Raw genomic sequence first — 26,024 nt, 5'->3', positions numbered from 1 at the left:
AATTTTTAAAGACAATAGTGATTGCTTTCTTTCTCTACAGACAGCATTAGGACACAATACATACTTTGGAAAAAATATTGGTTTCTGGTGGTGAAGTGTCTTGTGGTAGCTTCAGGATCCCATCCAGCATTTTTAAGTTTGGCAAACAGGAGAACACTCTAAAGCAAAAGTTAAAGAAAAAATAAAAGTAACTATACTGAACAAAAGCATTGTATTTCACTTACTCTCTTTATAAATGAGTAGACTTTGTCTATTGTTACAAGAAAGATGAGTGGCTATCACTTTATTCTGTTTTCCTTGTCTCTGCAATGAGGTTACAGTAAAGTACTATTCACGTTCACTGAGGTGATGACCCTCCCATAGCTTGCCCTCTCAGTGAGCTACTAGATAGTTCAGCAGATTCTAAGTATTGAGCAGAGGAGTGGAACTGCATAGTCTGTTTTTATAAAAGAATGTCATTCCAGTTTTTACAAAGTCCTATAAAGAAAAAAAAAATCAATGAGTGGATTTAGCCAACTAACCATAAGAGAAAGAATGAGGTCACAATATATGTACACATTATAAAGTTAAAAGTTTTTTGGCTTCTTTTTTAGAGTAAAGCAAGTCCAAGTTGTTTAGTAATAGTTAAGGAAGAATTCTGGCTGAGAGTTATAAGAAGGCGTGGGAAATAATTTTGTGCTGAGTGATTTTGCCTTGACAGAGAGCATTTTTTTTTTTTTTTTTTTTTTTTTGCGGTACGCAGGCCTCTCACTGTTGTGGCCTCTCCTGTTGTGGAGCACAGGCTCCGGACGCACAGGTTCAGTGGCCATAGCTCACGGGCCCAGCCGCTCCGCGGCATGTGGGATCCTCCCGAACCAGGGCACAAACCCATGTCCTCTGCATCGGCAGGCAGACTCTCAACCACTGCGCCACCAGGGAAGCCCCGACAGAGAGCATTTCTGAAGCTCACATTTCCAATTTAGACAGTCACTTCCAGGTTCAGGAAGCAGTCTTTCATGTCAACCCAGTTAAACAGTAGTTGTATGCCTAGCAGTGTTACAAAGCAGCATTTTCTTTCAAGTGGACAGCTTTCCTGGTTGGGGAGTTCTGGGGGCTCAGGCCAGAGGAAATGCGTGGCTCTGGCATTGGCCCAGGCTGAAAGATGCTGAAACCTCTCAGGTGATGTGCTGAGTCAACTAATGATGGTGCCAACCTCCTCGAATGCTCCCATTGGCTGCATGACTTTCTTAGCTCTAAATGCTTTCTGCACATTATCTCATCCTCACAACAATTCTGTCAAGTTAGTTTTTATCCCCCATTTTAAGTAACTTATCCAAGATCATAAAGCCTGTAGGTGACTGAGCAAAGATTAAAAGCTAAGTCTTCTGGCTCCAACGTTCAGACTTAGCTGGCGGGAACTCCTAGTCACTTTCTTTTAAAAGAGTCAAACTATGGTGAACTAAGATAACACTGACTTCTGAAGAATGGTAGAAGAGTTTGCCTGTGGGTGTCCCAGAAAGTGGACTGCCCTCTACCTACTGGGACTTATACTATTAGCTCTATCGTTAAGTCCTTTCTCTTTTGAACTGTGCTGTCTTCTTATTGGAGGATCTGAAACAAAGGAGGAAGGGAAAGACAGTCACAATTCTAGGTGTCAGTGATCAAGAAAAGCTTGTACTTAAATAATTCTGATCGTGATGTAAAGGGCCATTGAAAGTTTGGCCTAAATCCTCGACAGAGACAAAATGACAAAATGAATGACAGTGACAAAATGAATGCTGTTATAATCCTCTTGTGGAATTTTGGCTAGATAACTAAACCCAAATTTGGATGAACTTGGGACTTCAGCTTAGTTCCTTAGCAGGAGTGGATACTTAAATCCTTCCCTCATACTTTAAAATGACCACGTCTTTCTGTTTAAAGCAACCCTGCACTACCTCAGTCAATACAACCTGGCTTTTTATAGCATGAGTGTCAGTATATATCCACTTTGGACTCAATCCAATAGAGTGAATACTAGGAAAATGGACAACCTCATTATATCCCTCATTCTCACATAATTCTATACCACATCATGAATTCTGAAGACAGATTTATAGTAAGACCTCAGGGCATATCAGAGTTCAGATAATTAATCTAACATTACTGTTACAAGGAATTCTTTGAAGGGAGGCAAGTGACTGAGTTGGGACCAAGGTGTTTTCTAAAATCCCACATATAAATTAACCAAACTGAAATATAATACTAATAAATTATCTCTATGACTAGAAGTGTGCTTTTTTATGAATAATGTTGAAAAGTCCAGCTAAATCTCCTCTGACTGTGGGAAATAGAATTTTAGACTTCAAAACATTATTATGGTTAAATATTAGTTCAATATTAAAGCAACTGTGCTGCTAGTTTTCACTTATGTAAAAGCAATTTGAGAATTTATTGTCACAGAATATGAAATTTTGCTTTCAGACTACATCAGAGGGAAGACAACGGCAGTAATGAGGTTTATGTAGTACCAACAGAGATGAGAATTTTTACTTTGACCATTTTCATTGTTCATCACGGGTTGAAGAGTCTAATATGATACAGGCCTCTGGAATACAGTTGCTGTCTTGGGAAAATGGCAGTGTGAGAAAGGAAGGTAATGAGAACTGTCTTTTGTTGAAATTGGATGTGGAGGAAGCACTATAATCATAGACTGGAAATGGAGTCTAGAGGTGACCTAAGGCTCTGTATGACAGATTCACACTGAGAGATGAGATGACTTGTGGTCATCTGGGGGCAAATATAGGTTCTAGAATTCAGTGGCTTGTTTTCACCCTTTTAATTCCTGTAAGTACACTAATAGTGGTGCTGGGAATTAGCTGGAGATAAATATTACCATATTACTTGGTGCACACTCCAAGGTTGTTTAGATTCCATTATTATCATGAAGAATGTTCCCAGTAGTGACAAAGAAATAAAAATGGTTTATTCTTGGCAGGTTTTCCAGCTCTTTCTACCACGAGAGTAGATCAAATCAATTACTTTTCTGTATTCACTTAATTAACGGTGCCCTTGTGGCCCAAAGGGATGAAAACAAAGCCAGAGAATAAACAATTTATAAGATGGTCATATGGACCTTGATAGGAACCTATATTTAGAAATTTTTAAAAAGATATAGTATCTATTAAACATTATGAGAGAAAATGCATAGGATTTGAAAGTCTAAAAGGAAACATCTTAGTGTATGTAAAGTCACATTACAGGAGGAGCCTAAAGTTTGTACAGCAGTCATAAATTAACTGAGAGAAGAGTGTATTAAAGATTAAACTCACACACACAAATCAGTTCAAAGTTCTTTAGGTGAGATTAGAAGCATGAAGAGTTCAACACATAGTAAATAAGATAAATACTTGCTGAGCAGATTTAATCAAGAGGGGAACAGCTGTTAAAAGTATAATATTCAATGAAGTACAAAAGGTGACAAGGCATTTGGGGCCTCACCGTTTCCGGTAGTTTTGGTGAAACTCACAAGGGTTCCTCTTGAGCGTAAGGGATTCCAATGGCGTGCACCGCAAACTGGAGAGCCCAGCCAGAGTCTCAATATGGTTTTCAGCCAAGGATAAATGCTGTATCTGGGGTATCTTTGGCAATTGTTTGAAAGATGTGAGATGGTTTTTGTTCATATTTAAAACTCTGCAGCTGGATACAAAATATAAACATCTTGTCATTTGTCTCCTAAAGAGGATGGTAAACTACTAAATCTTGCAAAACACCAGCATGCCTCACCTAGACCATAGCCCCTCAAAGGTGTGACAGTGATATTTTCTACAGATGTGGTTGGGAAGAAAAGAGAAATATGTATATTAAAATATTAAGAGAAAATAAGCAGGATATATAAGACTGTAAGCTTGTGTAGGGCAGGAATCTGTTTTTTTCCCCAATGTATACACTCAGTACCTGGCATTGTATTTGGTCCATGGTGGATTCTCAATAAGTCCTGAATGCAAGAGTGAAGAGCTGCATGTAATCTCAGCAATATAAAAGTTCACCCAAAGAAACATAATAACTTCTGAAGAGTATTGCCCCTAAGTAGTGAGATTCTAATTATTTTCCTTTCTTTCTACTTTTCTGTAGTTAAATTCTATATTGAGAAATAGCATTTTAAATCAGAAAAAAAAAGGCCTTTTTATACCAGAGAAAACTAAAAGCTATCCTTAGGAAAAGAAATGTGCGTTAGGCATTTAGGTTGAATACATTTTCCTGACAGATAATGCTTCTTCATATTTTTGCCTTAAAACTGTAATTGTATAAAACCATGCAAGTAGAGACAATAATTCCAAATCTATCACTGACACCTTACCTAAAGGAAAAGTTCCTTTATAAGCTGAGGTTTAATTCCCTGAGACAGGGTACTTATTTATGAACCTCATACCCCCCAAAGACATTTAGTAAATAATTATTGCTAATGGTAAATATGGTGCTAAACAGAGAAAGGACAGCCACAAAGCAGCATGAAAAACACAAATTCAGTTTGAACCCACCCAGATTTCATTGTAATTTTTCACATCCATTATTGTCATTTTTCTTGTTTTCTTCCATTCCCTTTCCATATGGATACTTTACAGTCTTTTAATCATATCTTTGATAACTTTAGGTTTCCACTCTTTCCTAGGTTATACATAATCTTTATTTATTTTTTTATAAATTTATTTTTTATTTATTTTTATTTTTGGCTGCGTTGGGTCTTCGTTGCTGCATGCGGGCTTTCTCTAGTTGCGGCGAGCGGGGGCTACTCTTCATTGCAGTGCGCGGGCTTCTCATTGCGGTGGCTTCTCTTGTTGCGGAGCACGGGCTCTAGGCACGCAGGCTTCAGTAGTTGTGGCATGCAGGCTCAGTAGTTGTTGCTCACGGGTACTAGAGCACAGGCTCAGTGTTTGTGGCACACGGGCTTAGTTGCTCCACGATATGTGGGATCTTCCTGGACCAGGGCTCAAACCCATGTCCCCTGCATCGGCAGGCAGATTCTTAACCACTGTGCCACCAGGGAAGTCCCTATACATAATCTTTAGATGCACGTTAGTACTATTGCAATTTCTAATTGAAAACCCAGCCCAAGCAGATCCTGTCTCTCTGTCCTCCTTGAAATCTGTTGTTTTCTCATCTGCTAGTCATTCTCTCATTTTCAGTGTATACCCTGCCACTTTCTCAGCCTCTCAGATTCACCCTACCACAGATCCTTAGTCGGATAATGTTAGGAGAGACGAGTGGCAAACCAAGTGTGGTTTTTCACCTGGGGCAGAAGGGAAGGAGGCTATGAATATACATGCATCAATTTTCTTTTCTCTTGATACACTGATTTGACAGTTGTAAAGTTTGAATTGCAATTATATAATTTTATATGACACATCCTATTTCTAAAGAAAGAAAGGCCAAAAGAATACATCTAGAGAATACTAAAACTCAGTCAAGTCTTTTCTTCAGTCACTGGAGTTTCTCTCTCTCTCTTCTTTTTTATATGATAGCAAAGATTTGGAAGTTTACTGATCTGGATCAAGTCAAGTTCACATACTCCAAATTAATGGTCTTCTAGTTCAGTGTTTCCAAAGTAGGCTATGTTACTGTTAAAATTCGTCGTTGTTGTCTGTTTATTTAAATGTGTATTAGAAAAATATAACTAATGCATCACTATTTTATCCCTAGAAGAGAGTCTGGGGGAAAAAAAACTGAACAAATTAACATCAAGTAACTGAATAAGTTAAGGTGGCAGTGATGTTAAGATTCCTCTGAAATTTTTTATTCAGGTGTTTTTAAATTTGTCATTTGAAAAGAACATAAGTAAAATCAAATGCTATCCAAGTCTGTCTAAAGTTGGGAAGGGGCTTTGAATATGACCGAAGATACCCAGGGACCATTGCATATTCTGACACTTCCTCTGTCTGCCTGACTGTTTCCCTCTCCCGTGCAACTATGATGATCTGTTTGGTTTTTTTTTAAACATCTTTATTGGAGTATAATTGCTTTACATTGCTGTGTTAGTTTCTGCTGTATAGCAAAGTGAATCAGCTATATGTATACGTATATCCCCATATCCCCTCCCTCTTGCGTCTCCCTCCCACCCTCCCTATCCCACCCCTGATGATCTCTTTTTGTTGCCCTACCTCAGTGTATCTTAACCTGCTCTGGGATTTACCCTTCCTTCTTGTGGCTGCTTGATTTCCTTCATCTCCTAATTCTCTTCTGAGAACCTCTGTCTGCCCCTCTGATGGCTACCAGAGCTCACTCCAGCTACCCATCTGCCTGGTGAAGCAAAGGGCAGCTCTCCACAGAGTTCTCAAGCAATCCTGAGCAAAGAGACAGATTATCTTTTAACTTCAGTAGCTTAGGGTCCTTGGAATATCAAGGAGGCCATATAAATTTAAAAATTTTTAGTTTGTTTTTGTCACTGTTCTGATTGGCAACCCCTACCCCTCCATTAGAATGTGACCCTGAAGCCAAGACTCTTGTCAACTACCTGTAGAGTCTTTCCCCACAAGTGTTCAGACAATATGACAAAAAATCACTAACTTAGAATGATAATGTATATATAATGTAATTGTATTTCCAGTTGACAATGCAAGGAACACAGCAGGCTTTTCTGCCAGTATGTTCTATGATTACAAATTACTCCCTTAATAATTGATAATAACAGTATTAATTTGAAAAAGAATAGATTTTTCCCTCTAAAGTGTGACATTTTGATTTATAAATTTCCCTTTTTGCCTTGCCCAGGCATCGCTTAGCACTCTTACTAAGACCTGACCACGTGAGAGGGGCCACAGTATGAACAGACAATGGTCACGCACCCATAGAGCAAAGACTTCACTTTAACTTAGTAATTGGACATGCTAGGGAGCAGATACCTTGGCAATCTTGCGGCACTTAAATCCACCAGTGAATTATCCACTAACCAGAGGGTTTCAACTCGAATTAGTCTTCTAAGAATCCTGTTAAAATTTGCAACTTGATAAGGGTCCCCCAAATCCTGAAATGAAAGGTTCAACTTCTGAAGGAAAAACAAATAAAAAGAAAAAGCAAGTGCTTTATCAACTTTTAAAAATAGTTATTAAATTAATATGTGTTGCATATTTAAACCAGCAGTTTTTACTATTTTGTTTTTTGGTCTTCTAAAACATTCACACATCCAAACACAAAATTATTGCAGAGCTTCTCAAGGTAGGGAGGGAAGGTGAAGATCCTGACTGGATCCTGATTAGAATTACACACAAGGTTGGTGGGGGGGGGGGGTGTATCAGGGAGAGAGGGAAAGACCCTCAAACAGATTCTGAAACTTCTAGGGGTAAAACTTCTAGGGGTAAATTACTTCTAGGGGTAAAAAGTAGAGGAGGTAAAGTTCTGTTTGGCTTTAAATGATTAGTTATCTTTAGCCTCCTTGGAAATACTCAGAAATCACATTTATATACATTTCAGAGTAAGATACCATCATTCAAAAGATGGAAAATATGAATTTATTTAAAAATAACCTGGGATACATACATAAGGATGACTTGGCATATTTCAGAGATAGTGGGTATTTTATTTTTACTTTTAACATCAGTCAACTTTGATCTCTTTTTACACGAGCCTCTCACCGCTGTGGCCTCTCCCGCCGCAGAGCACAGGCTCCAGACGCGCAGGCTCCGCGGCCACGGCTCACAGGCCCAGCCGCTCCGCCGCACGCGGGATCCTCCCGGACTGGGGCACGAACCCGCGCCCCCCCACATCAGCAGGCAGACTCTCAACCGCTGCGCCACCAGGGAAGCCCCAACTTTGATCCCAAGGAAATTAAAACCACTCTCAGTGGTAGCATTGCTCTTGTAAACTCTATTGCTAAAAGTCAACTTAACTTTTTGTTTCCAAAGTTTTACCATCAATTTCTGTGAATAGAAATTATTGCATAAAATGACATTTTTTTAAAAATTTGAAGTAAAATAATTTACTATTTTAGGGAAATATCGATATCTATCTAAAAAGATACGGTCTTGATATTTTTAGACATTAAACATTATAAAATTTGTTACTTTAAATTTTATTTTCCCAAAATATAAAAGGTCCTAATTTAAAATAAAACCAAAGAAATACTAAGATATTATATTTATCATTTCTACATTAAATATCACCTTCTCAAATAGAATTTTTTGACCACTATTTCCCAGTAAGGTTTTCTGTGATAGTTTAAAGTTTATTTAGCCATTCTCTGACAGTATAGTTATCTAAAGGCCAGTTAAACTTTCTATGATAGTTTATTAGCAAGGTTCCATTGGCCTTTACAATATATCCATGGTTTAAATGACAGCTATAAAGAACGAATGCATGTATACACTGGAATGATTACCTCTAAAAAGAATCCTAGGAGTAGAGGTCAAAGTTTTAAGTGTATTGTTTAAATTTTTCAAATAAATAAATAGGAGCATTGTTTAAATTTGTAAAGAGTAGAATGTATCCATCCATTATATAAGAATAATTAAAATTAATTTTAGAAAGAAAACACTGTACTGGGAAACAATATTCTATTTTCCTGTCTTCTGCTAATTAGCTGTGTGACCTTGGGCAAATCATTTCTCTTTCTAAACTTTCCTTTCCTTTTCGAAAGGAAGGAGCTGGGACCAGACCCTCCCTGAAGCTCCTTCCCACGCCCTAATTCTATAATCCTACAACATACAAGATCAATCTGTAAAACAAAAAAGGCAACAGGAGATCCCAGTAAGTCTCATTTGGGGAAGATTTCCTAAAATCCTCACGTACAATTTGATCACTTCGAAGAAAAAATATTGACATCTTACTCTGCTATAAAGAAGTTGATTTATTCTTTTATTGCTACCAGTGGCTTAGTCTTCCCAGTTAAATCTTCAGTCCTCTGCTTAAACATGACTTGCTCCAATTGGAATTAGAAGCTTGAGTGATGGCAGCCCCATAGATTGGTAGTGGTCGGGCTAACTACAGGGACTGTTTCAATGCCAGTGGCTCAGCCGGCGGAGTCATTTTCAGCACCAAGAAACCACAGCTCATATCCTTCACTGGTGAAAGTTTGATTTGTTCCAGGATAGCTCTGTTCAGACCCAACTGGCTGCCCTGAATCTTCAAAAATTTTGGCTTACTGCATTGTCCAAAGGATTCAAGATTGCATCATAAATTCTCTCATAAGGATTATTGTTCAATATTTGACTTTTTTATTATCAAAAAAACCCAATTTCATTCTCAATTCTTTTAAACTTTTTCCAAAGTTCAGCAATATCAAGATAAAATAAAGATTAGAAAATAAGTAGCAAATCTTGATGAAGAGAAGGGATGGAAAAAGAGATGGAGAGCCCAAACACCACTATTTTCAGAGAAAGTTCTAAAGATGTGCTTAAAGTTTTGATGTTTATACTGGCAAATACCCTTAAAAAAAAAAAGTGTCGTAATTTAATCAATGAGGGAAATAGGCTTTTTTTTCTTCTGTTTTTATGTTCTCACCCTGCAGTCCTCCCAGTTTTCTTGCAGCCATGTTTCCCATTTGTTTTTTTCAAGGACTCTTTTCCGTGGAGGCAAGGTACACTCCTGTCTGAAGAACAACTCTTCCGCAGAGGGTCCTGAGCAGAAATCACAAGGTGAGATCTTGGAAGTAGGTTTAGGAAGACAGGATTGACAGCCTCACTGGATGCTTGGCCGGTTGTTTTAAACTTCCACTAGATATTTGGATTGAGGGAGACAGGATTGGACTCTTAGGCCCACATAGTGTGAGCAGTAACAAAATGTACTTATGCGACTTAACACACTCTTGCTTGCCTGCCTTAACTGGGTTGGGGAAGAGATGGGGACAGAAAAGATGCCAGGACTTGATCACTTCGTACACTTTCTAATTGTTGAAAATCATTTTTCCTGAAATTTGCTGAATAACTTTCCTCTCATGTCTTCCAAACAAAACAAAGTGAAACCTCTGATTTGAGGACACTAAATCAGATGTGCAGGTATGACAAGAGTAAATTAATCACGAGGTGATTGTTAAATATTTAAGCCACCCAGTTCCTTTGTTTCTCTTCCTGCTGCAGGAAGCCTTGTGGCATTTCTGATGGGCTGACTTCCTAGGCCCTCCCATCACAGGATGAGTTATACAAGAGAGAGGAAATAGCAAACAAATCAGCAAGTTTATTCTTTTCCATCTGTTTTACTTTTTTTAAGTTTACAGTAGAGTGAATACAGTTATCAGAAAAAAAATAGGGTTGCAGATTATTTTAATTTAAATTGTTCACAAGTTTGCTATCTATGGTCTAGGTTTCCACAGAGGATCAAATGTCACCTTTAGCTTAAATTCTCACCTATAGATTTCTTTTTAAATGCAATTTAGCACATTGCTAGGAAAAATGTCCTAGCTAAAATATATAATATCTGTATTCTTTATTAGACTCTTTAATTCTGGGCAAATATTTTGAGGTTCAGAGATAACTTGATGATTTTCTAGAGTGATTAAAGGGGAGGAATGACCTCTATTAACTGTTCGGAAAAGTCAACATGTAGAGTTAACTTTTAATCTTACATAAATTACTTCTAGCCCAGGCAAGTGAGAAAAATCATCAGTATAATGGTTTTAATTTTCATGTAATTTTCTCTTTAGGGATTATGAAATCACTCCTGACTTTCTTTGTCTTTTGTCTCTCAATGCAATTAGCCACCTAGTCCTACCAGTTTTCCCCTTGAGAACCTATCCCTTCCCTTTCAATGTCCAGACCCTCATACCTTCCTACCTGAACCGTAACTACTTTCTCTTGGATCTCCTGGTTTGCAATCTTCTCTCCTTCAACATAAATGACACAAATTGCCACCCAGCTCTCGTAAAACACAGCTTTTACCACAGGACTGACATATTCAAAACATTTCAGATTTCTTATTGCTTACCAAATAAAGATGAAAAAGCCTAGTTCATCAAGCAAGGTTTTCTACAATCTTATCCCAATCTCCATTTCCAAACTCATTTCCTACTATTTTCCCACCGTATTGTGTTCCAAATCGGGTTTGCACATAACTTCCAGGGTTAGGGAAAGGATATCTTGTTTCCAGTCTGGAGTTAAGTAGCAGGCACTTGTGTGACTCCAGATGATTAATTTTAATTTTCTGAGCCTCGGTTTTCCAAGTTTGCAAAAATATGGGGAAGACTAGCATCAAGGGCCCATCAAGGGCTGAATTTGGTGAGAAATTATGTTTGAAGTTGATAATGTTTTATAAAAAATACTGATTTCTAATACTTTTACACCAACAGAGGCTTCTTATTGCCATAGACCCCTACACTCTTATCATGCTACCCCAGGCAAACTTCATTCGGCTCTGATGCCAACCAAGCCCCTGACAACAATCCTAAACTAAATGATTTCAATTCCCTTCCAACTCTAATATATTGTATTTCTTGAGTCAGACCTGGCACCATTTGTACCCCTTTCCCCCCAACTCCATTTTTCTGGAATTCATGATTCCCCTAATTTCAAAGGTGAAAGGAGCATAGAAAAGATATTGAAGGTATCAGGAACAAACTTTGCTTTTGTGGCAAGTTCATCTGGACTGTGATGGGAGATAATGAGTCCGTTTGTGAAGGATTTATGGAAGGCGATAAGAGCAACAGTCCAATATTCCATTATTGACAAAAACATCAGTTTTTTCATCAGGCACAGGTGGAAGCCAAGAATGTAACCTGTCCTTTTAGACATTTCTCTCATAACAAACTGTAATGTTGCCACCCAGGGAATCACTTACCCCTGAAGGTGGTAGTATCCCAATCACTTTACAAATAAAATATCCTTGTGCTAGGAAATGGTCTTGTTCATTGATTAGGATGATTGGAGTTAAAAGTTGTAGAACTGGAAAAACTGGAACCATCACCTAATTGACTGGGGAGACCTCAGGATTTATTGTCTTGAATACCCCCTGCCCAAATTTGGTGACTTTCTTCGTGCAATAGATGCCCCAGAGTTATTAAACTCTGCCCTGTATTGTTTGTTCGAGTTCTATCGATCTTCTGTTCTTTCAATTATTTCTTTCTAAAGCAGCTTCCAAAGATTTCTTTGAAGTCGGAAGCCAAAGGTCTCTTCCACTGTGAGGAGTTCTATTAAATGGGATTCTTTTTTTTAAACTCAGACCTGGTTGATAATTGAAGATATATCTTAGCAGCTGAGAACTGAAGTCTGGAATATCTGACAGCCCAGGGATGTTGGCTTTCACCTGCCATCTCTGAGCTTGTTCTTTGTCCCCTCCCTGGATTAGTAACTCCTAACAGCAGTGACTGAATTAACTTGCTGGGAGCTTTTCAAACAGAAAGAATCTATTCTCTAAAAGAATTCTGCCAACAGTTTGCTCTTTTGCTTCGTTTAACTGGGAGGAGTTAAGTCTGTCTCTATCTGGCAGTCAAAGCCTTGGGAAATTGCTGTTTATCACACACCAGCTAACCTTTCTTTTCTTAGGGACTCTTCCTGGATGTACAGTTTGAGCAACTGAGATCAACTGAAGTAGTCTTATGGGTGTTTCAGGATCTAATCTAGAAAGAGGGTCATTCTTATCAGAATGCTTCTGAAATGCACTTGTTCTCCATCTCACAAAAAAAACCCCAAAAAACAAAGCAAAAAAACCAAACACTTCAACAAAATTTAGGGCAACAAACAAAGGACATCTATTTTCTTCACGGTTTGAGGTGATGGGATTTTCCACTGTTTCCCATCCCCTAGATCATGCTCCATTCTTTTTACCACTTGCGAGAGAATGGGTGTTGTTAATGATTTGTAGAAGGAAAATGTGCCTTATCTCTGCAGAGCAATGATAGCCTCTGCATAAATGGCCAGCATGGTCATCACGAAGGCTCGGTTTGCTGAGTGACGACCTCAGGGCATGACTTGGCTGCTTAAATCAGAGAAGGAGGGAGACCACAGGACTCTTTACACGTGCTCATTTTCAGTTTACACCTAGATTTTATTCTTCTGTCATCTCTTCCAGTTTCTTCAGTTCTACAGTTCTCTCTAAACCTCAGCTCTTCACCTGTGCTCCAAAGCCTCGTCGTGCTTGCACAATTATCAACCACTCCCCACACACACACACACACACACACACACATGCACGTGCATGCGCGCGCACATAAATGCCAACACCCTTACTTTCTCAAGTTTTCACTTCCTATTCAAATTTCTTCCTTTCCTGACTCTCCCCAAGCCCCCTAAACCAGTGTTTCCCATAGCATGGCCCTCAGATCATCTGCAACAGAATTGCCTGTGATAATTTTAACAAATGCAGATTCCAGGGCCCCGCTCCAGACTAACTATATCAGATTATTTGGGCATGCTGCCTGGGAATCTGTGTTTACCACACACTTCCAGGTAATTTGTCCGTACACTGAAGTTTAAGAGCCAATTAAACCCTGCCTTCGTTAGCCTCTGATGTAACCCTTTCTCTTTCTTTTGCTGATGAACTCTATGCCTGTGACACACATGGCCTCCACGGCCTCTGGTCTCCTTCCTTCCTAATTCCCCATAATTTCTTTTTTATTACTTATTTATTTATTCATTAAAAAAATTTTTTTACAGTAGGCCCTTGTTATCTATTTTAAAAATAGAAGTGTGTACATGTCACTAATTCCCCATAATTTCTTGCTCTTTGAAAAATATTCTAAGTTCTCCAAACGGAGGTTCTAATTTACCTCTAATAGTACTATCTAATAATATTTTATTATTATAAAATAAATTAATATAATATAAATCATTATAATATAAAATAATGTTTTCTTATATAAGCCAGTGCTTAGCTGCAAATAGATATGGCAGAGTTAAAACATAAGAAAGAAAATGATATTATTTTAATCACTCTTTGTCAATTGAGTTTGAGTGAAAGAAGAAAGACATTGGTGGGTAAAGTAATGCAATGGAGTGGGGAAATGGGCAGATGAGTATATCTAAAGCAACTTTTCTTAAATCAATATTACAATTGTACGATAGACAATGTATCTGCAAGTTTGCAAATACAGATATAAGGTAGCCAAGATTCTTGATGTTTTGTAAAGCATAAATACTCACTGCAGCAGGAATTATGTCTAATATTATTTCATCAGCTTATGGGGGATGCAAAAGAGACAAGAGAAATGCACACTCTCTGCCCTTACACAACTTATCTATTGAAGCTACTTATAGAAATCAAACGTTATGTATATTGGGGCTGCAGACAAAAAATTCTTCATACTGTCACACCAGTACACTTGTAAAATCTGATAGGATGAAAAAGGAATAGTAAAACATTGGTTATTTTACCAAATTTAAAATGCTTAGTGAACATACTAATGAGACTACCTGGTTTATTTAGATTATTTTTTACGCTTTTTAAAAAACCGATGTAGGATTAATCAGCTTAAAGGCGTCCACTGAAGTGACAGTGTTATTCATGACCATAAAATTCCAACAAAGATCATTGGTTAAGTAAAGTTAATAATATCCTTATGATGGGAAGATCTGCAACTTTTAAAAAACTTGTTTGGGGTAATGTTTAATAACATGGCGGAAAGAAAGGCTCACAGTATAAAGTGAAAAAACTCAAGAAACACAATTGTTCACATAATTTTGTAAAGAAATACTTTACATAAAGTATTTATGTAAAATAAAGAAATACAAAAAAAGACTAACTGGAAATAAAAGTCACAGTGACTATTTCTGGATAATTGAATTACAGGTTCTTCTTTCTCTATTTTCCAATATTTAATACTGAACATTTATTATTTATATAATCAGCTATAAGAATATACTTTTAAAGGTGGCTTCACTATATTAACAACTCTATGGTCTTGAAATGGGAAATTTTTCTACCTGCAAGTAATGCAGGTTTTTAATCCCCAAGTAATGTCTTGTGATCCTCAAAAAACATCCACTAGGAGCATGTACGCAAAGACCACACACTTCTGTTCCTTTACCTTCTCTTACTCTTGGGCAACGCAGTTGACTTCCTTGGATGTCATTTTGTTCTACCTTGTGCCAAGTAAGGTACTTAAAAGAATCTGATGGAAGCTTTAAAATAAGAGAGAAGAGAAATATCATCTGGCGATATATAGTTCACTTACTTTTATGGGTGCAAGTAATGCGAACCCATCCCAAACATTCAGCCACATTAACTCCAATTACCTAACGGTGTGCTCATAAACGTTATCTTAGTCCAATCTAAATTATGTATTATTCAACTTTGCATCTCCAACACCTGCAACTGATTTATGTTTGATGACAAATGACAGCAGAAATAAATATATTACCCATTCATGAACCCATTTTACACCACCTCTGATAAACTGTCCTTTAATATTTATTGAATAGCTCATAAAGAATCTCATTCCATTTTAGAAGAGTTGTAATTGTTAATGGCTCTTCATTATATGGACCCCAAGTAATCCCTCTAAGTTAGTCCAGTTGTACAAGTTCTGCCTTTTGAGGCTACACAGAAGAATCCCTCCACATGTGACTACTATTTTAAGTGTTTGGTAATAGTTGTCATCTTCTTTGTCATTTAGTTATTACTCACAGATCATGGTTTACAAATTATTAAATATCCAGGGAAAACATGGTTCTCCTTGGGAAGAGTTCCATTTTATTGACATTGCTCTTGAAATGTGTAGCCAGTATTGAATGAAATATTTCAGGTCTGGTCATCTTCCTTTTCTGGACAGTATATTACTGACCAGAATATGTGCCAAGATCACATCTAGGGCAATTTTATGTTGTTTACTATTACTGAGGTTGTAATCAATCAAAATTCCTGTATTTTACATAGCTTATGATAGTTTCAAGGTTAACACAAACAAAAAGGCATATTACTCAGAACGGAATGTTATGTTAAATACATACGCCATAGATTCATTCTTCTGTTAGCCAGTGTTATGCACATATATAAATGAAACCGGAATATTTGATTTGAAGAAATGTCATTACAATATTCGGAACAACTGCATTCGTTTCACAGAGCAGCATTTTGCATAGTTTATGCTTTGCTTGAGCTGCACGTTTGTTTGACTGATACTAACATGAAAAACATTTCCACCATTAAATAAGCTTATGAGGCTCTGGATTACACCGAGCTAAGCATTTCTCTTACCACAGGACTTCTCTGAGCCTTTAGTATCTTAGCATATATTGTGAGTCTGTACTACAAAGCGTTCCCCTGGACTTTTAAACCATAGAACCTTTTATTCTGAGAGCAGCACATGGGACTAGTGCATCCTGTAAAGCAGAATTTGGGAAAAGCTGCCTCAAAATAAATTGGGAAGAGGTGGCTTTTTAATAATCAATTAGCTTTGATCTTTTACTTCATCACTGAATGACCTCAGTTGTTCCATAAATATTTCAATATCTTCATTTTAAAAATAACAAAAGCTCTCTCCCTCATTAAGAGCAACATTAAAAAGTTAATTAGGGCTTCCCTGGTGGTGCAGTGATTGAGAGTCCGCCTGCCGATGCAGGGGACACGGGTTCGTGCCCCGGTCCGGGAAGATCCCAAGTGCCGCAGAGCGGCTGGGCCGGTGAGCCATGGCTGCTGAGCCTGCGCGTCCAGAGCCTGTGCTCCGCAACGGGAGAGGCCACAACAGTGAGAGGCCCGCGTACCACATAAAAAAAAAAAAAATAATAATAAATAAAATAAAAAAACGAGAAGCACAAATACATTTCAGATTATTGAAAAATGTAGTCTCTGGCCCATTCTTGGTTGTTCAGTTTACATGTTTATGGAAGCTTCTTTCCCAACCTGTTATGTGCTTTTGGAATTTTTTGCTTGCTCCTATCATAGAATAAAAATTTCTTAGAAGTTAAATTTCCTGTAGTTGCCACACCCCATTTACCTTTCGGTGCTATTTCATGAGACTCTTGCTGAGAAAGAATCTAAGCTAAAGCTGTATTTAAGAATAAAGTTTCCATTTTTCAATTGACATCTAATTTTATACAAAAACGTGTCTTTTTTTTAAACTCTTTCATCTTATTTTTAAAATTGCATCCATCCTTTACTATTCATTGCAAATACTGCCTCCTCCATTTTTAAAATTTATTTATTTTATTTATTTATTTTTGGCTGCGTTGGGTCTTCATTGCTGTGCTCGGGCTTTTCTCTAGTTGCGGCAAGCCGGGGCTACTCTTCGTTGCAGTGCGTGGGCTTCTCATTGTGGTGGCTTCTCTTGTTGTGGAGCACGGGCTCTAGGCACACGGGCTTCAGTAGTTCTGGCATGCAGGCTCAGTAGTTGTGGTGCACGGGCTTAGTTGCTCCAAGGCATGTGGGATCTTCCCAGACCAGAGCTCGAACCCGTGTCCCCTGCATTGGCAGGCGGATTCTTAACCACTGCACCACCAGTCCCTGTCTGTTTTTGAAAGGAGTTATGAGGTTGATTTTGGGATTTCTGACATTGTAGAAAAATGAGCCTTTGCATTTCTTTGTTTATATCTATGTAAGGCTGTCAGTGTGTTGCAGTTCTGTGACCGTTGTTTCTTCTTAAAGGAATAGTGAATATTTGTGTCTTACCCTGTTCTTTTTTCTTTTTTAATTCTGATGGACCAATTGATTAATCCATTTGTTCAATAAATATTTTTGAATATTTTGAATTTCAATCCATTCATTTATTCACAAATATATATTGTACCCTTGCTATGTGTCAGGCACTCTGTCAGACACTGAGGATATGAAGTTAAATAAACTATGGCATTTGTGCTTGAAAAACTCATTTTCTGTAATTTGGGAGGCAGACATATAAATAACTCATTTTGATCCAGTGGGATGAGTGGAACAGTTTTGAAAGAAGGAAAAGAGAAAAGGCCTAGTTGATTCCACTTAGATGTGTTAGAGAGAAGTCTTAGAAGTGGTGAGTTTACGAGGAGAAAATTTGGCCAAAGGACATTCCAGAAAGAAAGGAGATAAATCTTAGACTAGGGACAGAATTTAAACTCAGTGGGGGAAAGGAAGGGACGCCATTTTTGTTTCTCTGGTCATTTATCTTTTCTACTCATCTTGGTCTCTTTTGTCTTCCTTCCTCCACCTCAGATTATTTCCCTTGCCTCTTTGAGTTGGGACTGAGAGTACCAATCTTTTATTTTCCCCCCAATTACAAGGATAGGTGTAATACACTTATTAAAAGTTTATACACTTATTAAAATACTTATCTAATAAGTGTATAAAGTTTATACACTTATTAAAAGTGTATTATAATTATACACTTATTAAAAAGTGTGAAATCCAAGGTAAAACACATTTTTAAACTTATCATTAGGTAAAGGGCTAATCAAAAATATTTACCAGGGATGATATTCCAGAATCCGAACGTGAATAAAAAGTTCTGTTCCTCAAGAGAGCCGAGCCAGTGTATGACTCACTCAGATCGGAGGTGTAGGATGAATTAGATGGATGAATCTCCTGACTGCTTGTGTTTTGACCTGAAGAGCTGAATGAAAGAAAATGCTTAAAGTCTTTAAATGTGAATATCTTTGTATAAAACAACAATAACAAATTATAAACACCAACTTTTCCAATTAGAGGAGAGATAAATAATACCCTAGGAATTCTGTCATAGTCCTACACACATTTTTTTATGGCTAACAGTCATTTAAGACAAATTCTCTCCCAAGGTAAGGGTTTCTACATAGATTGCAGATCTTAGAAAAAGTAAATCTAATGGTACACGTGAATACATGCTTATGGGATATGAACGAGAAAGTCAGCCCCAATTTTGGAATATCATTCCTAGTAGAGCTATCATTGCAGATTTGGCACAAACAAGCCTTAAACTCCATACTGGTTTTTCCATTGATCTGGACCTTCCATTTTCCCTGAAATTTCCCTGAAATTGGTGGCAAACATATTAAAAATTCAAGTTCTTTAATCAATTTTACTCACTTTGAAATAATACTCAAACATTTCACTTAACAACAGTCCAGTTCTCTCTGTATTCCCGTTGTTATGCCACTGGGATATAAAATGTCTTTTTCGCTCTCCTATATTTATTATTCACTGTTATTCTTGCATTTTTCCCTTTCTCCTTAGCAATGGTTATATGTTTCTCTTTCTGTCATTGGTGCTATCTAGTATTTTAAGCCAATTAAAAAATATCTAAATATGCTTTTTCATGTTAAGTAAAACTAAAAATTGTATCTATTTCTGACCTCTTTTTACTCTTTGGGGATCATTTTTCAGACTCCAAGAATCTTAAGAGACAGCATTCTATATTTATGACACAGTTATTATGTAGCTCTACAGCAATTTTACTTACAAGAAACTGACACTTCTTGTATATTGAAGTTGCCTTCATGAAGTACAATGTAAAAATGTTTTTCATTTTTCATTCATTAACTGATGTGCTATAGTAGAAGAGCATAGCCATTACATCATTTCAAAAAATAGCACTACTGTGCCATTAAGAAAATAAAACTGTGTCCTATTATCAAGGAGAAAATTATTCCTCCATCTGCTACTAAATAACAAATCAAAGACTTGGTCTCAATTATGTGAAAAAGTCAGAAAATATATGCCTTTCAGTTCTTTTACACTTGAGCAATTCTTTAATTATTTGGATACTGTTTCTTGACATTACCAAGGAATGTCTTACCATAGCAACAAATTAACAAACATTAGAAGAACAACATTACATTGTGCAAAATTTATTATTCCTGAGGCAGGTAAATCCTACTATCTATGACCAGAGTTTTGACCAACAATCAGGGAGAAAAAAATGGGGCAAAATGGAACAGTATTTCAGGGGGATGAACAGAGGATAAAAGTTGAACTGACTTTTTTGGGTTCGCTTGTCTTTATGAAACTATGCTAGCCATTTTCTGCCAAAATGAAATCAGGAAAATAAGGGTAATGAACGTGACTGAATCTTTCTTCAGTGACTGGTGTTCTGTGATTCTAAACTTCAGTGGTGGTTACACAGTGATGAGAGGCTGACTCGTAAGTGTGAGAAATGGTCTTATTTTGCTTAAAGCAGAGAACAGGGGGAAAAATAAGTTCACATAACCAAAATATCTGATGAGAGAGATCCGGCTGATTGGGTTTTCAGTACACTTTTCTTGTGTAGTGGTACAAGACCAAGCCCAACAGCTTCAAGGTAAAATCACGTTTACAGGTAACTGAAAATTATCTCATCATCTTAGTTTACATTAGCAGATTTGAGAGTTTAACTTAGTACTTGCGCCATTACCCTGACTACTACTAGACATTTATGAATAATAGAAGGTAATTAAAACTTCAGTAACACAAGTACATATGCAAATAACATCCCCACTATTTCTTCTTCTCTCTTTTTTTTTTTCCTGCCAGAATGGAATGAATTGAATTGGTGTAGAGTTTCAGCTAAGGACAGATGATCTGAGAAGATTCTAACCAGTAGATGACTAGTCTGACTCTCTTTCAGTGTGATATCTTTTTGTGGGTCCCAAAGGCTGGATTCCTTCTCTCACATTCATATACGCTTCCTGGGCGCCACACCAGAGGGCAGTGGTGAAGGGCAGTATTCTGGAATCTTGCAGTAAAACCTTTGGGACATTCTGAAAATCTTCTTTGTTCCGTTACTTCTATCTTAAATTCCATACGGAAGTTCTCTTTGGTCTGCTTTTTGGGGAGAAATATCAGCAAAGAAATATAATTTCTGATCCTTTAGTTTAAAAAAGAGAAAAGGTAGATCACCCTCAAACTTCTACTCCATCTGCTTTAATGCACACATCACTGATGTCAAAACTGCAAGACCTGTGAGTCTTAGGAATCTACAAACAGCTACTGCTGTGACCTCAGGTCACTTAGCACCTCTGGTGGTTCCTTACCTTTAATATTCAGAAGACGATGTGGACTCTGCCTGAGTGAAAAGGTTTTCTGTTTTGTTTTGCAACATTATTGCCATGATGACGACTATTACTAATATAATAATTTTACAGTTAACATTTCTTGAGCACTTGCTGTGTGCTAGGCATTGTACTAAGAACTTTACATAGATTAACTCATTTAATCATTACAGTCACCAAACAAAGTGGGTAACATTATTATTTTGATTTTAGAGATGAGGAGATTGAGGCCCAGAGAGGTGGCATAACTTGCCCAAGTCACACAAGTAAATGACCAAGTGTTCTTAATTACTAGGGTTCAAATAAGATTCAGATAAGCTACTGTAATTCTTTAAATAACTGTAAATCTGTATCATTTATTAGGGTACAGTTGTTAGTAAGGAAAATCATTAATATTGATCTTTCTTATTCTGATTGCTCCACTTAACTACAGATAAATAATTGACTAGTTAATAGAACATGTAAATCTTAGCACTGACTGTTTACTGAGGTAAGCCTTTAGTAGTAGAACCTCTGAGAACACCATTCCAGATAACATCAAGCTGTTTTTAAAAACCTCTCCTATTGCCCCTCCCCAAAAGAAAATAAAGCTAGACTTGCAGTTTAGTTGGTATATTGGTTTACTCATTTTTAATCTTTCTGCCTGCAGTGAACAAACAGTTATCATAAATTACAACTCTAAATCCTTATGAAAGAGAAATTAATTTTATTAATGCTGTAGTATAAAGCTGCCACAGAGGAGGTGCCATGGCTAAAACTGTACATTTGTCAGGAGTAACTTATAGTGTCTTTAAATTAGGTGGTATTATCTGAATTGGCCGTCTATTCTTGGTTTTAAAAAGTGTAGAATGGCCAACAAGAAGGAATCGGGTGAGCTGATACTGCAGGATGAAAAACAATAATAATATAATGTATTAATTCATGAGCCCCTTTCATTGGAAGATTGCAATGTCCTTTACAATCAGGAATTTATAAGCCTCATAAATTGTCGGCTGCAACAGGGTGCTATCTGTTTAATTCACATGTCAAGTTGGTGATTATGTAGCTTTGTAAGGAGAGTGAAGGAGAAAGTGGCAGATGAGATGGCCTAGTTTCTGAGGTGAAGCCGAGCTCTTGAGGTGACGGAGGCTATATTGGACACACACCAACCAGAAGGCCAGAGGGCACCTTACAGACACCCAGCATTGTCTAAGTTGCATTGCTTGTGATTCCATTTCTAAATGTTCCATTTACATTCAGTGCTGCATCAGGAGAGCTTTGTATTTCGAAAGGAAGAAAAAGCTCAATCGTATTTTTCAGTTAGCAAAGGACACTCCCCAAATCCTCAAATGCTCTTTCTCCTCCCAAAATATTGAGCTAGGTTCTCAAATCTAGTGGAATCTTGCTAAACTCAGGCACTTCTTAGGTTACTGGCTAGAGGAAAATTACCATGGACTCTAGAGCATTAAATTTGGGTGAAAGGAGATATCAATCCAGCCTCTTTGATTTCTTTCACCATTCTTCTTATCTTTTAAAATCCAGAATCCCTGTCCTCTCTATGTCTATATTTAAATGTATTCATTTGTAAAACGGGTAATGATTTTACTATCTGCATGCTAGAGATGGTGATGAGATAATATAAAGTACTGGGAAAGGAAGTTTCATGAAATCAAGAAGTAATTTGGTATCATAATGTGTTAGTTTCTGGAATGGCAAATTTGGTATACCAAGTTATTATGTTCAAATTTGGGATGGCTCTAAATTAATTTCCCAGAACTAAACCCATAAATTGAGTAAATAATCATATAGCAATGAACTGTTCTAAAAAACTGTGTGTTTTACAGACATCCCTCAAATTTTAGTATCCAAGGCCCAGGATTGTAACAGATATATCTGAAATTATTTAGATTGTTGATTCTAAAAACATAGCACAACTACCTGTAATTTTGAAAAATATACAACTAAAATTGTCATTTCTCTATTTCTATCTGAATGGGTCAGGTTTTAATCTTATGCGACCTTGTATTCTTATGAATTTTGCTTTTCCCTGTTGTTCCAACCCTATGTGCATTCTTATAAACACAAATAGGTCCCCACATTAAGGTACAACAAAAGTAAAAGAACAAACATATATCAAACTTCTCTAGAGGGAAAGCTTGTAAACTTCAGTACCTATTAGTGGGTTCACTGATATTTATAGAAATAAGAAGTTATATTAAAATACCAAAAACAATGAAGATAGACTGAGATACCTCTATGTTCCATTAACAAAATTATATTTAGAAATTTTTAGAACTTTATTGTAACCACATATATAGCTGTTATTTAGAAGATTCCCAATACTTAAGAATGTTTTACTATAGAAACATAGATAAATGGAACAAGATAGAAAACCCAGAGATAAACCCACGCACCTATGGTCAACTAATCTATGACAAAGGAGGCAAAGATATACAATGGAGAAAAGACAGTCTCTTCAATAATTGTTGCTGGGAAAACTGGACAGCTACATGTAAAAGAATGAAATTAGGACACTCCCTAACGCCAAACACAAAAATAAACTCAAAACGGATTAGAGACCTAAATGTAAGACCAGACACTATAAAACTCTTAGAGGAAAACATAGGAAGAACACTCTTTGACAAATATCACAGCAAGATCTTTTTTGATCCACCTCCTAGAGTAATGGAAATAAAAACAAAAATAAGCAAATGGGACCTAATGAAACTTCAAAGCTTTTGCACAGCAAAGGAAACCGTAAACAAGATGAAAAGACAACCCTCAAAATAGGAGAAGATATTTGCAAACGAATCAATGGACAAAGGATTAATCTCCAAAATATATAAACAGCTCATGCAGCTCAATATTAAAAAAAACAAACAGCCCAATCCAAAAATAGACATTTCTCCAAAGAAGACATACAGATGGCCAAGAGGCACATGAAAAGCTGCTCAACATCACTAATTATTAGAGAAATGCAAATCAAAACTACAATGAGGTATCACCTCACACCAGTTAGAATGGGCATCATCAGAAAATCTGCAAACAGCAAATGCTGGAGAGGGTGTGGAGCAAAGGGATCCCTCTTGCACTGTTGGTGGGAATGTAAATTGATACAGCCACTATGGAGAACAGTATGGAGTTTCCTTAAAAAACTAAAAACTGAATTACCATATGACCCAGCAATCCCACTACTGGGCATATACCCAGAGAAAACCATAATTCAAAAAGACACATGCACCCCAATGTTCATTGCAGCACTATTTACAATAGCCAGGTCATGGAAGCAACCTAAATGCCCATCGACAGACGAATGGATAAAGAAGATGTGGTACATATATACAATGGACTATTACTCAGCCATAAAAAGGAACGAAATTGGGTCATTTGTAGAGACGTGTATGGATCTAGAGACTGTCATACAGAGTGAAGCAAGTCAGAAAGAGAAAAACAAATACCGTATGTTAGTGCATATATGTGGAGCCTAGAAAAATGGTACAGATGAACCAGTTTGCAGGGCAGAAATTGAGACACAGATGTAGAGAACAAACATACGGACACCAAGGGGGGAAAGCTGCAGGGGGATAGTGGTGGTGGTGTGATGAACTGGGAGATTGGGATTGACATGTATACACTGATGTGTATAAAATGGATGACTGATAATAACTGCTGTATAAAAAAAACAATAAAATAAAATTCAAACATTAAAAAAAAGAATGTTTTACTACTCCCTATGTTGTTATAATTTTGAAAATTCAACCACATACAACACTACAAAGGAGAAGAATATAGACACTAAAGGACAACATGTGATTAGGTAGATCTTGTGAACGGAGACAAAAACTATAATAAAATTCCAAATGAAAGTGACAGTATGTTAGGAAAGTAGTATGACTAAGACTCATTTCATGATGTGCAGAAATGTGATTGAACAGATACTGGCACTAAGAAAACTTCTTTTCTTTTTTTTTTCCTTTTTCTTTCCTACCTCCCTCCTTCCTTCCTTCCCTCCCTCCCTCCCCCTTTCCTTTCCTTTCCTTTCCTTTCCCTTCCTTTCCTTCTTTCCTTCCTTTCTTCCTTCCTTCCTTCCTTCCTTCCTTCCTTCCTTCCTCCTTCGAAAGTTGAAGGTTAAAGTTTAAGTTGTAGCCTGGGCATTACTTTTTACACTGTCTCTAAAATAATTTTATAAAACTTACTAGTTTAAAAATAATAATACTGATCATAAAGATCACTTTTTCACAGAGCTCACAAGTAAACTTTCTCTTGGTATAGTGTATTCAAGGGTGTTAGCAAGTAGGAAAAATAAAGTTTATGATTGTTCACAGAACTTCTGCCCATTTAAAAACTATTGTTTCACATGCCCAATTCTAATTTTGACACAGTTTTTAACATTAAAATCAACATAACATCTGGACACTGCTTGAGATGTACACAGTTTGCTAACAAAAACAAAACTTCTGTAATAGAACTGCTTCAGCTTCTGAACCTCTTCCTAAGCATCATTCCTATCTTAACTATAAACAGTAAATTTAGGGAACTATAAATACGTTTCATACACTCATGAAACCACAGTGTATTTCATCCTGAAAATTGAAGGTGCAAATCTCACTTTTATTAAAGATGAGAGCCAACTTCAACACTAATAGGACAAAAAAATTCAAGAAATTTGCAACCCCCCTAATTGTATATTGTCTAATTATCAGCATGCTTTGAGAAATATTTATGTAACAGCTCTAACGTTTAGGAGTGAGGAAAAAAGGATTGGGTTTTGGCCCTCTTATTTAATCTCATTTGTGGCTTTATTGATCTAGTAAAAGTCCTGTTTTGTGCTAGTAATTTCATTTAAATATAATTAATAGGTACAAACTAATATTAACTAATAATTCATGGATGTTAACTAATAGATATTTCCTTTTGTCTGTCTTATCTGTTTTTCCCCCTGAAATTCACACTCGTTCTCTTAAAGAGCCCTGTGTAGCTATAAATGTACCACTACTAGACAGAGGTCCAGCTCTCTCTGTTACAGTATTGATCACCTGAATTGCATTTGTAGCCTGTTGCCTGCTATAGGGGAGACGGTAGCTTCTTTCTCCAAGCAGCCATCATCAGTAACACAGGTTGCATGATTTTACATTTTTAAATGAAATTTAATCCAGGAATACTACCTATGTTTGTTTTTTTGTTTTCTCTTAAGGAATGACTGAGGCTACTTTTTAGCATTTCATTTGCTTACCTTTCAGACATGTCTTGCTGGTGCAT

At 36.9% G+C, this 26,024-nt stretch overlaps 1 protein-coding gene across 1 annotated transcript; it reads right to left on the bottom strand.

Annotated features, from left to right (window-relative positions):
- Positions 1–1,544: 1,544 nt before the first annotated feature.
- On the bottom strand, positions 1,545–26,024 carry LOC136122923 (uncharacterized). The gene is made up of 7 exons (XM_065877031.1): positions 25,999–26,024; positions 18,250–18,394; positions 14,903–14,996; positions 9,451–9,566; positions 6,858–7,000; positions 3,460–3,657; positions 1,545–1,590 (listed from the first exon to the last, which is right to left on the bottom strand). Exons 1-7 carry the CDS (start codon positions 26,022–26,024, stop codon positions 1,545–1,547), a joined length of 768 nt encoding a protein of 255 aa, XP_065733103.1.

This window comes from Phocoena phocoena, chromosome 4 (assembly GCF_963924675.1).
Source record: "Phocoena phocoena chromosome 4, mPhoPho1.1, whole genome shotgun sequence".
Taxonomy (NCBI): Eukaryota; Metazoa; Chordata; class Mammalia; order Artiodactyla; family Phocoenidae; genus Phocoena; species Phocoena phocoena.
The sequence above is the reverse complement of the archived record's forward strand: the minus strand, read 5'-3'. Positions and strand labels throughout refer to the sequence as shown.

Excerpts from the sequence above, each read along its gene's own strand:
- LOC136122923 (XM_065877031.1), bottom strand. The coding sequence starts at position 26,024 with ATGCACCAGCAAGACATGTCTGAAAG. Across the intron at positions 14,997-18,249 it reads ATTCTGGAATATCATCCCTG|CTTCCATCAGATTCTTTTAA; the intron begins GTAAATATTTTT and ends CTTATTTTAAAG. Across the intron at positions 3,658-6,857 it reads AGTGCCGCAAGATTGCCAAG|CTGCAGAGTTTTAAATATGA; the intron begins GTATCTGCTCCC and ends TTTTGTATCCAG.